Source organism: Phragmites australis, chromosome 6 (genome assembly GCF_958298935.1).
Source record: "Phragmites australis chromosome 6, lpPhrAust1.1, whole genome shotgun sequence".
Classification (NCBI taxonomy): Eukaryota; Viridiplantae; Streptophyta; class Magnoliopsida; order Poales; family Poaceae; genus Phragmites; species Phragmites australis.
In genome coordinates, this window is record NC_084926.1 from 5131650 (window position 1) to 5147386 (window position 15737).

At 44.1% G+C, this 15737-nt stretch overlaps 3 protein-coding genes across 3 annotated transcripts; 1 reads left to right on the plus strand and 2 right to left on the minus strand.

Moving 5' to 3' along the window:
* Positions 1–2271: 2271 nt before the first annotated feature.
* On the plus strand, positions 2272–3172 carry LOC133921259 (uncharacterized). Its single transcript, XM_062366060.1, has one exon. The coding sequence runs from the start codon at positions 2354–2356 to the stop codon at positions 2858–2860; it is 507 nt and encodes a 168-aa protein (XP_062222044.1). The 5' UTR covers positions 2272–2353; the 3' UTR covers positions 2861–3172.
* Positions 3173–6540: 3368 nt separating this feature from the next.
* On the minus strand, positions 6541–7665 carry LOC133920374 (RING-H2 finger protein ATL46-like). Its single transcript, XM_062364993.1, is given in 1 exon segment — positions 6541–7665. A coding segment is annotated over 1 exon segment (831 nt). The 5' UTR covers positions 7553–7665; the 3' UTR covers positions 6541–6721.
* Positions 7666–9367: 1702 nt separating this feature from the next.
* Positions 9368–15300, minus strand: LOC133921260 (uncharacterized). Its single transcript, XM_062366061.1, has 11 exons — positions 15107–15300; positions 14835–14896; positions 13875–14008; positions 13681–13739; positions 13188–13211; positions 12950–13032; positions 12781–12845; positions 12524–12573; positions 12318–12419; positions 12156–12215; positions 9368–9711 (listed from the first exon to the last, which is right to left on the minus strand). The coding sequence occupies exons 1-11, from the start codon at positions 15107–15109 to the stop codon at positions 9601–9603; spliced, it is 753 nt and encodes a 250-aa protein (XP_062222045.1). The 5' UTR covers positions 15110–15300; the 3' UTR covers positions 9368–9600.
* Positions 15301–15737: the final 437 nt, after the last annotated feature.

The following is a 15737-nucleotide window of genomic DNA, read 5'->3' on the forward strand; positions in this document are numbered from 1 at the left end:
GCATGGGTCAGAGCCCCCGTTCGACCTCGTGAGGGAATTCTTCGTGAACACACCAGACTACGACATCATCACGCGGTCCTAGTTGCCCACTGCTCCACTACCGACACAGCAAACCCAAGAGGAGGCCTCGACTCCCTTGATCGCTACGAGGTCTACTAGGCAAGTTGTTCCACCGGACAACTTGCCCTACTCTAGGGGCTACATGAGGGTGAACCAGCAGTAGCGGTGATGGGACCATGATGGTGGGAACAGCCGACAACGGCGTGGGAGGTAGTAGTATCATTTTATATTTGCTTTTGAAACTTAGATGTTTGTTTCATGATACATGTTCGATTCGCAAATTAATCTTATATATTCGGACGTGTCTATTTTCTATGTACTACATGTGACCACACGCTAGTGCCTTTTCAGATTAACAAAATCATCTTTTACGAGCGATGTGACCGCATGCTGTCACCTTTTATGAGCGATATCACCGCACATCTGCTTTCTAAGTTTAGACATTACTACTTACCATATCATTAATGCATTTCTTAATCTCATGTGACATCACTCTACCAGCTTCTCAGAGTGAAGTCACCTCTCGTTGCCACCTTTTTATGGAGATGTGACCCCTCGCTATCAACTTTTCAGACTGACAAAACCGCTCACAGCCACATTTTTAGACCGATGTGACCGCACACTGCCGACTACTCATAATCCAGTGATTGCTCGCTGCGGGATGATATCCAATGCATGCACTGTCTCTAAATTACATACCTACATTTGGTGCATACACCACCAATCCCTGCTTATAAAAGGCGAGGCTGAGGCAACGAGAAGGTTATAACATCACAGTTTTCAGAAACACCACTATCATCTGATACCTAATAACAAACCACGGTTGCCTCCTCAAGCAGACATTTCTCGTGGACATCTAAATTTTCAATGATAGCCCTACAGACTGTGAGGGAGGCCAAGCAAAAGGTGACGATATGTTCAAGGAGAACCTAAACAAAGTGCTATCGAAATGGCAGACCATGACCCGATGTCTCTGTTTCACCACAAAGGAATACCGACGAACGGTAAGCTTTGTGACCTCCATGGACCTAAAGACGTCCTTGTTAGAATGACATCAGAGATATATCAGGGTATGCGAACTAGCCAACATAGCAAAGTGTTTTAGTAAGCGAGCACACACGATATTTATGTACCCTCTAGCAGTACAAGGAGCACATTAAGGCACGTTCATCGTTATTACATATCCCAGTTAATTGTTATGTTGTACTTCTAAGACATGTTTATATTTTTATATGCTCTTTTTGTATACTAAGTATTCCCTCATGATGAAAAGTTACTAAACAAACCCATCGATAATTTTTTTAGCTGAATCTACTCTTTGGTGATGGCTGCCTATCCGGACATAACTGGAGATGCAGAGGTGGTCATTTGAGACCTTTACGCCGTTGTGAAAGACACATTGATTCGAATCGCCATGAAAGAGGTGGTCGTTCATCAACGTGCTTCTATCACTTCCGCCACAATCGAAGGGGTTGATTCCGACGATGATTACTTCGTGCTTACTCCTAAGAGAACTCCACACCGTCGAGAACTTTGATTATTTTCCATATATACCGGCACCGCGTAGACCAAAATCCCCAGAATACGATTACCATTGGATGGAACGGGAGATAAGACACATACTGTTTCAAGGGTCATTTCGTCTATAATATTTATGCTACTAAATATTGTACCTGTTGAATTCAAGATGGTTATATCATTTTTAATTTATTGCTTAAGTTGTATATGTATCTTAGATATAGCCTACATATTATTAGTAATGTTCAAATTTCATATACTCACCTCATGTACACAATCTATCTAATATTTAGTGTAGTTTTTTTATTTCACTTACAAGTATTTATTCTATCTTTATTTTAATATTTTCTAGAATTTTTATCTTAAATAATTTCTAAATTTTTTATTATTTTTATAATAAAATTGGGTTAACCGTCCCGTGAGAAGGCGGTAGAGGCAAATACACAGAGTGGGTTTGGCAAGGGGCTAACCACGCTCTAAGAGAGCGGTAAAAAGAGCGTGGAGTCTAACTGCCCTCTTAAAATACGGTAAAAATTATCTATACTACGGTAGCATGCTAACTGCCCTTTAAAAAATTATAGCATTTTAGAGTACGATAGACGTCTATTTATATAAATCTTTCTACGAGAATCTATTTATTTAAATATTAATATTAGAAAATGTAAAAAAAAACTCCCGATAAAAACCCCCGTCGCCCGCACACGGCACAAGCCCGAAAGCCCCCAAAAAATCCACCCAAAACAGCGGCCGTCGCGGGCCTTCGACGCAGGGACCGATGGACACCGACCTCGGCGGCGCGTCGGCCGCGGGCATGGACGACGCGGAGGCGGCCTTCTTCGCGCGCCGCGGCCGCCGGTGCTGCTGCTTCCCCTGGCCCACCTCCTCTCACCAGAGGGTCGGCGCGGCAGCGGCTTCGGCGGAGGAGGAGAGCTGGTGGCAGCGCGCGGTGGACGCGGTCCTTAAAGTGCGAGAGTGGTCGGAGCTGGTGGCCGGGCCGCGGTGGAAGACCTTCATCCGGCGGTTCGGGCGCAACGGGCCACCGACGCGGCCGCACCACCACTTCGGCCGCAAGCTCAACTACGACGCGCTCAGCTACGCGCTCAACTTCGACGAGGGCCACGGCGCCGGTCCCGAGGGCGACTACACCGGCTACCGCGACTTCTCCGCCCGCTTCGTCGCCCCGCCGCAACCCGCCAAGTCATCCATGGACCTCGGCGGCCGCGATGCGCCCCCGCTCTTCAACCCGCCGCCCCAGCCCCACGACGGCGCGGGCCGGGCGTGACCGCTCCGTTTCGGCGTTTCCCCATCGGTCATCGGATCGGAGGAGAGGGGGATAGCTGGATAGTCAATGGACGGCGGAAAGATGGTGCCCTTTTCATCTTCTATGGATTCGTTTCCGCGGGCGTGTTGGTGAATGGTGAGCGAGATCGCAGCTGCTTTCTCCTTCCCTCCGTTCGGTTGATTGGTTCGCCATTGTGTAAAAAAGAGATTGTTACATTCGTTGTCATCTTACTACTGCTGTAATGAATTCGTTCATCCTGTCCCAGTTTTGTCCCAATTGAAATGAACAAATTACGAGTTTTGATCGAAGAAATGTCGTGATCGCGTTAGCATTGTTTGCTTCAAACAAGAGAATTGCCGAGTTGGGCTGGAAACTTGCATGATTGGCAACAAGAAGAAGAAGAATTCCAATTCTAATTGTAAAAAGCTTGCCGTGTTCCAGCTGTGACTGATTGCGACGGCAAGAATGGGAAAACCTTGCATGGAGGCGTTCTAGACGCGTGCGCAGCAATTGGCTTTCTGGTCCGACAAGCAAACAAGAGACCAACGACGACCCGTGGTTTCGCAGCAGTGTTTCCCCGTATCCGCCTGCTGATAACATCTGATGAAGACTTCCACACCTGGTCAGAATCCTGCTCTTCTAAAGCAACGAATAAGCAGATCTCTGGCTCTCTGCCCGTTCGTCAAAAGGAGAAATAAAATATGATCTTGCTCTTCGCGTGAACAATCAATAGCTGTGATGACGATGACATCAAACTGTCTGCTGCAATTTTAACTGCAGCCTGCCATTGCATAGTCAAGCATAACCTTCATTTCTGTGTATAATCACGGTGCAGTTCAGAGTATCACTGACTAAAGCATGGAATCCCGGGCAGTCTTGACTGATGTTAACACCTAACCATCTAACCCAACAGGCTGTTCTGAAATCTGACCGTTTGCTGGCTATAGGTTGTATCTACTATCATCCACTTTTCATGGCTCAATCGATGGTTGATCGAATGCCAGCTCGTAAAGCCTAACAGCCAGTCTGACTGTCTAATAAAACCCCTGGGTTTCTGAGGAAAAAACATGGAAATCATCAAGACAAAACAAGAGAAATATTGTATACGATGATCATGGTCTGTGTGTATAATAGGGACCCTGCTATAGTCCTATCTCCTTCATGACCCACATTTCTGTTGTTTTCATGGCACGCCTTGTCCATTTCAATCATGCATGGAACTAATCCTTGAGGCTTTGTCTGGTATTCCAATTCAGTGCTGTACCATGAGAAGATACAGCTGAAGAAACTCAATTATGTTAACTATTTAATCACAGCAGACAATCCAGTTTACTAAGCAACAAAATGTGAAGAAACAGTTTGTTTGTTGACAGCTTGGCACTTTCAACAGAAGCTGGCACCATTTAAGCTGTGGCACCCAATGACTGTGGAGTACCAGAGTTGAGAAAATGGATATGATCTTTGAACAACTGAAGAACAAGTGCGTGAGGCCCAGATCTGACTTTCCAAGGAACCAATCTCAATAGAGCTGTATCACGGCATCAGGTACGAGACCAAATAGCAGCAACCAAAACAATGATGCCAACAATAATGCTGCGGGATTAGCATCCAGCTAATCATTGCAGTAGCTGATAATCATTTGGTGAGTGTATAACACTAATCATTTGCAAACCAATGATTTACTAGCTCAGATCACAGAAGCAATATGCTGGAATCTTTTCGGTAATGCCTGTTGTTTAGTTAGTGCAGGTATGTGATGGCTGGCACTTCTTTCTTGCTTTATGATTAAATAAGTCAAAGACGAGCCATATCATAATGTGACAGTATACCAGGTTCCATACCGCTACGGACCTTGTATTAGTTCTTAGTATGATTCCGGCACCAGAATACTAATATTGTAGGATGACAAATCTTCAGTCCACTCAAAAACCTAGTCACCACCACCTGCAGGCATGATGCACTGACCAGGTGGACAGATTAAGACAAAGATTGTTAAAACGGAACAAAAGCGAGAAATGTCACAGACAAATTGTTACTTGAGGAAATGACAAAAAAAAGAGAAGACAATAAAAGTGCATCCAGCAGTTGCAACACCCAGCAGGTTTTCAAAATTCAGAGTGATATGGACGGAACCAATTATAATCTTCGACATGTTACCACCGTCATACATTCCCATATGTTCAGGTGAAATGGAAAAAGATCAGTTGAAATTATATCTCTGTAATTTCCACATGAAGGGTCTCAGACTGTGCAGGAATGATGAAAAAACATCATTGGTTGCTTCCTGCATTAACAAAGAAACTCTCATATTACTACGTGACTAATAGGAGATTATTAAAAGAGGGGATTATAAGATCCAAAAGGTTGTTCTGGAAGTTAAGACACGGATGCTTAAAGGTGAGAAAGCAAAAGAGAGGTGGATAGTTTGGATTTGAAGTCATTGGTAAAACAATGCACCTGAATCATGTGAAGTTCAGGCATGTATCTTGTATCATCCATATTACTTATCACATCACAGGACAACGATGGGAACAAAAACAAACAAAATGTCAGCAATCGAATATTTACCATCAGCCACGATTTAGAAGCTGAAAGCTAAAAGGTTTAGCCTGATTCTTTTTAAGGAAGGCTCTCCTTGTTGACGAACATATGTTGATACATGTTTTCAAGATAAATGTCTCACAAACATCCAATTTATGTGCCATCCTTCTAATAATTTCTACCCATAATGATACTCTGTACACGAGCTTTGAAAAAATTAATAGGCTACCATGGTCGAGTCGATCCACACCTTAGTTCTCGTACAAGAACCGAAAAGGTCACTTATTTATGAGTAGAGGGAGTAAATGATATTCCCTCCGTTTCGCAATGTTTATCCACGACTAACATTACGTACAAATCAAGGAATACTGAAATCGAGTGAAAAAATATATAGAGATGACCATACTACTTCTAATCAATATAAGGATGAGAGCAAGTAACTCACCAGCGTTAGAGTAAATGCATGCATGCACTCAAAGACATAGCAGAAAAATGAACTATAAAGCATCTTGGTTACCGCAATGGATAAACAATTTGAGACAGATACTCTCGAAACTATAGACAAATATTACGAAACGGATGGAGTAGTGCTCTTGTCAATGTATTTATGTATGCATGTTTACTGACATATCCCCTTGTCATTCTGGACCATGAAACAAGGTAAAACATAAAGTTAACTGTATGAGACAACTTTGTTGATCATACCATCATAAAAAGGTCCTGGTACTTGCACTGACACACGATGACATCCACGCCAGAAGAAATTACACATACTGATCAGAGCCTCAGATGTTTGTCTCTAAGGATTTACTCTTGCAATTTAGAACCCCCAATGTAAGGTATATAATATGGAATCAGAATGTAAAAAAATGCAATAAACATGCCTTATGAGTGCACCAATGGTTTCTTCTAATAACTAGAAGTTTATTATGGAAGTAACTACTGCAGTGACCTGGACTCTCTGGACATGTATCACACTGTAGGTTAACGCAATCTCCTGTTTGATAATAACATGAAAAGAAATTGCAAAATCAAGAATGCAAACAGACTATAAAGTGTGCTTTGTAGTGTTTATGTGATTAGACTTCTTAATGGAATTTTTGAGATACCAATAACATGAGAATATAAACTACACATCCTGAACAATCACAAACAATTACATGCAATACAGTAAGCCTGTCAAAATTTATCCCTCGATGAGAATGATCATTTTGATGATATCTGAGTCATGGTAAATCAGACTAAATAGCTATAGATAAACAATTTGGCAGCCAAAACTAGCCAAAAAACAGTGAGAGAACCAAAACACTATAGACAAAGTCACATAGCTACAGTGTGACTTCCAATGTCTGAGCAATTGTCTGAACCAGCTGGCAGCTTGCCCTTCACACTAGACCATTGCCAAATCTTCGACACAGAAAAGCTCTCGCCTTTGTTCCTCGCTCAAATCCTTTTTCCCTCCATAATTTCAGTATTGACAGAACTTAAGCCCCCAGCTCTTCCTCTAAACCTGCTGCTTGCGGCAATTCTGCCACAACTTGGCTGGAGAGCCACTCCAAGTTCAGAAGCCCCAAGAACATACTGGTAAGTGCCCGTGGAGAAGCATCTCCTCGCATCCAAGCTGCTACTGCTACTCTCCCCTGGCTCCCTACTCACTAAACCAGCTGCATTGCCATTGCCAACCCCACCACCGATGGCACCCTGATTTCCAACATTCTTGAACTTCCCAAGGCCTACTGGAAACACCCTCTTCTCGGCCACTGGCTGCTCCTCCGAAGGTTTTTGCCTGGAAATTTGTAATGCATCCTCATATTCCTCCGGCAACGGCTCCTCCTCCAACCTCTCATCAAAATCAAACATCAGGCTCTCTATAGTCATCCCGGAGATAAAGAGCGTACCACGGCAAAGCGGGCATGTCGAATTGGACAGCAGCCATGTATATATACACTGCAGATGGAAGGCGTGCCCGCACGCCGGAAACAACCTAAGCTTGTCCTCTCCATCAAACTCACACAAGCACACCGCACAATAGAACGCCTCCTTGTTGCCGCCAATAATTTCATGGTACGCGAACACAGGCAGCGCATCAATGAACGCCTGATCGAGCCCAGAGTCGTGCAAATGGAACAGCTGCTGCAGCTGCCGGTCCATCGCTGCGTCCTGCGCGCCAGGTTGGTGAATGAGTACTAAATTTTATGAACTATCTCAAATCCTTATTTTAGCTTCAAAACTTAAAAGAACTTAAAAGAACTTTGCTCCAACTCAAAACTGATCAACCAAATCATGCATTTACGTTAGGGAAAACCTAACTGACTTACCCACGGTGCTTGTAGAGGTGAGTGACCGTTGAGAGATGAAGGAAATACTCGGAAAGAGGAAGAATTACGGTGCTCCTCGTTCTTTAACAAGAACACCAAAAAGAGTCAAAACCGACTCAAATCTTCCGGGTCAATGAAAATGAATTGGATGAATGGAAAGCTGATAAGCTAGTAATCGCGTGAATATCACATACCTACCTCAACTCGGTTCTAGAGTGCGGATTCGAGGAAGAAAGAGAGAAGGAGCTTGAGAGGGGGGGAGCTGGCTGGTTGGAGCACGGGTGAGGGAGAGAGTGAGTTGAGGGAGAGAGAGAGAGCGCATGTGGGTTCCTACCACTTGAGAGATGTGGTGGTTGGCCTATTTAGTGGGGCTCACGTGTTAGAGAACAATCTATTTTAACTGTGAATTCTATTCATTTCAATCCCGAATTTTCTTCTCTTATCCGATTGACTCGAAACGAAATACTTAGAATGTCTAAATAAATTATCTGAAATTAATCATGAAACGAATAATACATAATCAGACTTAATTATATGATTACGGATTTGAGATGTGCCGTAGCCTCACTCTGTTTACGACTTTTCTCCTCAGGGGAACCAAACCGCGTAGGCAAAGAAGCAGAGGAAAAACTGGCGCTAGTCCACAGTTCAGTTTGTCCCAGACCCTCTCCCGCCCTCCGCAACGGAGAGCACTGCCCCGCGGGACAGAGGTGACATCCCCCTCAGGCTGCCGACAGCCATGTTCTCGGCACCCGCGGAGAGCAACCCTCCCTTCACGGACCGCAACGTCGCCAAGCCCGACGAGTCCGTGAGCAGCAACCACAAAGGGAACACCAGCACCACTGCCACGAGGCCGCCGCCGTCTCAGCTGAGAAAGAAAACGCTACCACCGACAAGGAGAACCAGTTGCGATGAAGGTTGCTGACATGCAGTAAGTCTCGAGTGGTGACTATGGCGGAGGCTGCCTCGGCGTCCCTCGGAGAGGCAGGCTAGAGCCGCTAGACATTGGAGGGGAGGAGAGGGAAGGGGCCTCTCGGGTTCCTCTGAGAGTGTGAGACGAGGCGATGACGCATTCCATCACAACGTTGTTCCTTGTACGTGCCTTAGCAAAGGCTGACTGCTTTGACTGGAATGCAACGTGTGCCATGTTCGATGAGATGAACATAGCGGGTTAAGTTATATCAATCTCGTGAATGGCTGACTTTTGCAATGCTAGCGGTTGCTGCGGCTTGATCTGTCTGCCAGCCTGTACTCTGTGCAATGGTATACTTCTTACTGTACTAGACACCAGATTGGTTAGAGGCTACAACAGCAGTGGCAAAAGGGTATGCCAGCTGATCAGCACATCCTTGGCTTGCCAAAGCTGCCATCAGAGTGCATTCGTTCTTGTTTCTTCAGTTCCAAGTGTTGCATATAGCAAAGTCAGCCTTTTTTGTTTCAAATTCTAGTGCCGCATCGAAGGTCCAATCATATTTACTGCATTCCCTCATTTATCTTTGCCGTGCTTAGGTAATCTTGCCTCCGTTCCTGTGATCAGATCGAAGTCATACAACTACAGATACAGATACAATCACGCTGAATTACAGTACGCGAGACAGTCAGTCATGGTAAGGTAACGAGAGAAGATACTTAAGAGTGAAGATTGATATGGCAGTAACCAGGGTTTCAATTCCATTCAGGACTTCGTTGCAGCAAATTCACTACATGGCAATACATCTTTTGTTTCAGAGGGTAAGCTCCAGCAACTGGTGATGAGTGCTGCTTTAGCAACCAACTGTGCAATGAATGCAAACATCCAACCATTAAGTTTTACAAAGATGGTGGGTGATGAATTCTGTCCCTACAGCCCAATCACATCTAAAATGACTCGCCCTGTTCTGTTCACTTTCTATGCTGGACAGCCACATTGTCCTTCAGGTACTCCACAAACTCGTCTATAAGATAGGGCCAAGCACCTTCTTCATCATAGTTGGTTAGCTGAGGATCAATTGTCTGCAGCAACAAAATAGAATAGCCGGTCAAACAAGGGAAACAAAAGCTTGGTCAGACATGCATCAAGTAACAAGCAGATTCTACTTTTTTTTTTTTCTGAAACATGCAGGAGAAGTGCATGTCCTTATATTAAGAAAAGGAGCCCACAGGTACCAAATAGATTACATATGCGCCTGTTCATATACATCAACGACCTCTAATGCAAAGCCTCAGAAGCAAGGCCAAAAACTTCAGGCCAACAAGGTAGACAACCCTTTTGCCCCCGCCCTCGCCCACAGCCTTGCCTCATGAAGGACCTCCCGAAGCAGCTTTGGCATTTGCGCACGCTCACCGTCGAAGACGCCTCGGTTTCGTTGATTCCAAATGCACCAAGCCACTAGGGCCACCAAAATGTTGAAACCCTTGCGCATCTCCTTCGGAACACGCCGCAAAGATCTCCTCCACCAAGATTGAAATCCAGCTGCCACCGCATCCGGTGCAAGGGTCTGCAGGCCCAACCGTTGAAAGACCAGGAACCAGAGCTCTCTCGCAAAAACACATCCTACAAGTAGGTGGTCAATAGATTCTTGCTCTTGATCACAAAGCACACAAGCCGGCGGGTGTTGCAGCCCCCGACGTGCTAGACGATCTGCCGTCCAACATTTATTAAGGGAGGCCAACCAAATGAAGATCTTAATTCGCAACGGAGCCCAGGAGCGCCAAATACGCTTGCAAGGCTCAAAAGCGACCGCTCCTGTGAAGAACCTACGGTAAGCAGATGATGTTGAAAACTTGCCCGACGCCAACGGTATCCAGAGATGACAGTCCTGATGGTTGTCAAGAAGATGCACACCCTGAACCTCACCCCAGAGCCGCAGGTAGTCGAGCAACGCGTGTTCTGAAAGGCTACCGCGAATGTCCTAGATCCATGCTTGGTCCTACAAGGCGTCCCGAACCAACCGTGTACTGATGATTCTCTTCGGCACGAACTGCATTAGGGCTGGCGCCAGGTCTCGAATGGCTCGACCATTTAGCCACTTATCTACCCAGAACAAAGTATTTCTCCCATCCCCGATCACGGTAGACACCGAGATAGAGAACATGGCGCGAACATTTGGATGCACTTGGATGCCGAGCCTTGCCCATGGCCGGAGCGGCTGCGTTTTCTGCAGCCAGAGGTACTTCATCCGCAGAGACCATCCCAGCATAGTAAGGTTGTGGAGCCCAAGGCCGCCCAACTCTCGTGGTCGGCAAACCCTTTGCCAAGCGACCTTGCAGTGTCCACCTTGCACATCATGCCGTCCTTTCCATAGGAAAGCTCGACGCCGCTTGTCTATGGCATTGATCACCCATTTGGGAACATCAAGGGCTAGCAAAGTATAAATCGGAATCGCCGTGAGAACTGCATTAACCAGGACAGACCGACCAGCGACATTCAGAAGTGCCGCTTTCCAACCCGGCAACTTCCCATCAATTTTGTCGACAATTGGCTGGAGTTCTGTCTTGGTCAATCTACTGATGGATAGTGGAAGCCCCAAGTAAGTGCACGGGAAAGCAGCAATCCTGCACGGAAGCACAGACTGGGCGGTCTCTAGATCAATCTCGGAGCATTGGATCGGGATGATTGAGCTCTTGTGCAAATTTGTCTGCAGGCCAGAAGCTCCACCAAAGCACTGCAAGATGCGGTTGGAGGCCTGAAGTTCTTGTGCCGATGGTTGGATGAGGAGAACAACATCGTCAGCATACATCGACAGCTGATGCCCAATTGGTCGAGACGCCAGGGGTTGGAGGAGTCCCACTTCAGCAGCTTTGGAGAACATGGCATTGAGCATATCCATCACTAAGATAAACATCATTGGGGATAGAGGGTCCCCCTGACGAAGGCCTCTCCGGTGAACGATCAATTCTCCAGGGAATCCGTTAAGGAGGACACGGGTGGATGAGGAGGCCAGAAGGCTACACAGAATACGTCTCCACCGATGGCCAAACCCCAGGTGCACAAGGACTTCAAGTAAGAACGGCCACGAAACGGAGTCAAATGCCTTGTTGATGTCAATCTTAAGGAGGATCCGCGGTTGTTTTTGATTGTGGAGAAACTTGGCCAATTGTTGAACCAGGATGAAGTTGTCATGGATAGTTCTTCCTCTGATGAAGGCACTCTGGTTAACGGAAACCATGGCCGGCAACCTTGGCGCAAGGCGGTTTGCCATGATCTTGGTGAGTAGTTTGGCGAAGCAGATTCTACTAGTAGTAAAGAATCTTCTTTGGTATCATCAAAAACTGATGAAAGGGGCGGAGGATAAAAAGAAAAGTACACAGCAACTACAATCGAACATTAACATGTCGCTAGATCAACTTCTACGGTTAGGTAACCAACACAAAAGTAACCTCTGAGACATACTGGAGATCCATGTATGCTGAATATGCATCTTGGTAAGTGTGTGGGTGTGCAATACTGCAATTACCTTCACAAATTCCAATAACTGAGCCCATGTATCCCTGGAGATTGCTTTATTATGCCTTACCTGAGAACAAATGGTTTAAACAACAATATAGCATCATACTTATAAATTATTACAAGAGGAAAACAAAAAACTCTGGCACAACAGATGGTACATGAGTGTTACCTGCAGAAACTGGCACCAGTGATCAATGAGCGGCCAGTTCCTTTCAGCAAATAGCAACTGCCACATGCCAATAGCAGTCTCCATTGAGAGAGATTTTTGACCCTACAAAATTATGTGCAATATGTTAACAGTATATTTCCAGAAAATATTATTGAAAGAGAAGTTCTGATAAAACTATGTGAATACGCACACAGCAAATATTGTACCTTTTCCCTTGCCCAGGTGAACGCGAAGTTGTATATTTCACGAAATTTCTCTGGATTAGGAAAAAGTGAAGAGGTAAGTGACAGACAGATGAAACCATTTCACGTTACTTATATATTTGGACATTCCAGTTTGCCCTTAGCTGAACTGTTTCTGTAAGGTGTAAGCAGATCGCATTCAAATCTTCAACGCAATGGGTACTGGGCCCACATATGCTACACTAGCCGCAGTCAGTTTCAACTGATAGAGAAAAGCTTACGATTATCTTTTAGCTCAGCTCGTAATGAAGGTAACTTTCCACGGAGCTTCTCTATTGAATCCACTCTGCAGATAGCATAGATATCTTTCAAAACTATTCAATCTATAGTACTTCAGAATCTCACGATGTAGTGCAAATGAAGATAGAAATTGTATAAAAGCAGTCTCACCCAATTGACTGCAGTCCACCAATGAACTCCTGCCGAGTGAATTCGCACATTGTGGAAGCTTTCATATGCCATGATATGACAAGCTGTTAACAGCGAAGAGGTAAGGGAAATGAATATACAAAGATAATAACACAATAGTTGGTAGATACAAGAGAAGATCATATTGAGCTTAATGCAAATCCATTTGGTCAGAGTGTTTGGACAGAAAAGGTAGATACAAGAGAAGATCAGCAAGTACCATAACAATATCCTGAGGATCCACCTGAAAGAATAAAATGCATAATTTGCATATCAGAATCATAAGACAAGACGCAGATATCCAACCAAAATAAATAGGATGAAGGTCGTCTAATGAGAAAAGGCTAGCATCAGTAGCACCTGTGGGACCAAACAAATTGTAATAAGGAACAGATTATTAATTAACGATCTTGTTGCAATCTACATAGTAAATACAGTCATGCCCATACCCTAAAAACCACAAACCATGGTAGAGCAGTAGTTTGTTGCAGACATCTAAATCCATAATTTATCATACATGATCATAAAATGAAAAGCAACTGTAGACAGAGCATATAAAATGAATAGTTCCACCACTCCATCGAAAAGCGCTATGAGCAAAGATAAAGGAACAGATGAAAGAAGATAACTACTATTCATTACATACGTTTGGAGACTGAAACATAGGCAGAGTAACATACAACCAAGATAAGATAAAATCAACCAGCGGTTACCTGCAAATCATTGCAAAACTGTGATATGCCCTCCACCATTATCATATCAGCATCTGGTTCTGATAAGTCATGACATGAAAGATGGTGGGGTCAAAAAATCAGAGATACAACAAGCAAAAAAAAAAATAGTCTTACTAAAAGCTGTAAAAATATAGGCTAAGTTGATTGGTGCAACAGATGGCCAAGGATTTCACCTTTGTATCTGTTGTAAAGTTCTTCAAGATGGCGAGTATTAGCAACAGCAACTTGTGGTTGGCTATAGAAAACATCAAAAGCTCCTTCCAAATGCCAATCACTAGCTTTTAGAGCCTGAAGCGCAGCCTTCTCACTGGGTAAAAAGGGTAGTGCTTAAGAAAATCAACAGAAATGAAGTTGATACGAAATAAAGACATACAAGAGTGAAGTCCATATTTTGCCTTCATAATTAATTTAAACTGGAGGCGTAATTTCGAGAGCTAATCATAATGACATCAATATCATGAACGGTCCAATGCATTTGCCGCCCTGACCTGCCCCTGGATGGTCTGAACCTCTGATACACATGCCACTGAACTGTTGGATATAGTTATGTTAACCAAAGACCTACCTAAAATCAAAATGCCTCAACCATTCTAATTGATCGTGGCATCTACTACAGCATAATATCAACCTATATACAGAAATAAAAAATAGTATTTAAAAATGGTCAAATGCAGACTAGTCCTCCTAGTTCAGTTGGTCATATGACCTGCTTCAATGTATAACACTACAAATATTCCAGAATAATGACAATGGATCACTCCTGCAGCCCAGAAAATCGTTGGATTAAACAGTTTTCAGGAATTGATGGAATACTATTCCATCACAAATAAAAAGGAAACATAATCGCACCAGAATTTTGGTGAATCGCATCGCAATGCAGAAATACAAGTCAAAATCAGGCATCATCACTTGCTGGCACAACAAATTAAATACAAAATTCCAAGTTATGACACCAAAAATGCACTTGCTAGCATGAGCTTATTGCAAAACGTCAATCTAACGCAACATTACAAACAAGTTCTCTCGATAGCCTGTAATTTGACATATCGCTGCCACTCACCACCTAAATGACTTTTCCGCACTAAAGTATCCTTCGTATGCTACTAACAATTCCAGAAACATTAAAAAAATACCTCGCGCCAGTTATGGCCATGAACTGCTGCACCTTGTCACGGCTTCCTCTCCCCAGTTTATGCTGCGCACAGAAGAAACGCAAATCAATTAAAACCACACGCCTGCAGCCTCCGTACGAAGTAAACAATGATTGTAGAAATGAAACGACGAAAATACATAAACGGTTCCATCTCAACACCAAAACCAATCGGAGGCCGCAAAAAAGTGAAAAAAACCCCAGAAAATTATGGTAAATCGGACCCTTGCGAAGAGGATGAGGGGAGGGACTGACCATCTTGGATCGGATCGGGCGAGGAAGGCCGGAGGGCGAGGGGGCGCGCGGTCTACGGTTTCGAGAAGCTTCAGCGCTCTTATGCCCTCGCCTCAACCTTTGGCTCCGCCTTTTGGTTATCTTGTGTGCTTGCAATTTCCCCTCGCTCCACGCGCAAATTGACGACCTTGGATCTGCAATGACCAAAATGCCACCCGGTTGAGACGTTTTCCCAAAACGACCCTTCAACCTAGTGGAAGGGTCAGTTTATTTACTAGATTGGGGATGTTAGAAGCTTTTTTTAATTTGGACTATGAATTGTGTTAAAATTTAGGTATAAATTTAAGAATCTATTTTTACTATCTAGTTATTTTTTTGTATAATTTATAATTTAAAATCCAGAATTTAGGAGAAACAAACATGTCCTAATTCATCTTCGATGGAAGCCAATGCCGTGTGATCCTCTTCAAACCACTATCTTGAGAAAAAGTATTATTGGTACTTCTGCTAATATGATAAACCTTCTTAAGATGGGAGTTTAGATAATGTTAAAGTACATAGCAGTCTAGTATAGCTCCTTGTATCCAAGGGCTAGTGTCTCCAGCCTAGGTCTCAATAGACCTACTAAATGCATAGGCCCAACTCTCTACAT

Excerpts from the sequence above, each read along its gene's own strand:
- LOC133921259 (XM_062366060.1), top strand. The coding sequence starts at position 2,354 with ATGGACACCGACCTCGGCGGCGCGTCGGCCGCGGGCATGGACGACGCG.
- LOC133921260 (XM_062366061.1), bottom strand. Across the intron at positions 12,216-12,317 it reads ACTGGTGCCAGTTTCTGCAG|GTAAGGCATAATAAAGCAAT; the intron begins GTAACACTCATG and ends ATTTGTTCTCAG. Across the intron at positions 9,712-12,155 it reads AGTTATTGGAATTTGTGAAG|ACAATTGATCCTCAGCTAAC; the intron begins GTAATTGCAGTA and ends TTGTTGCTGCAG.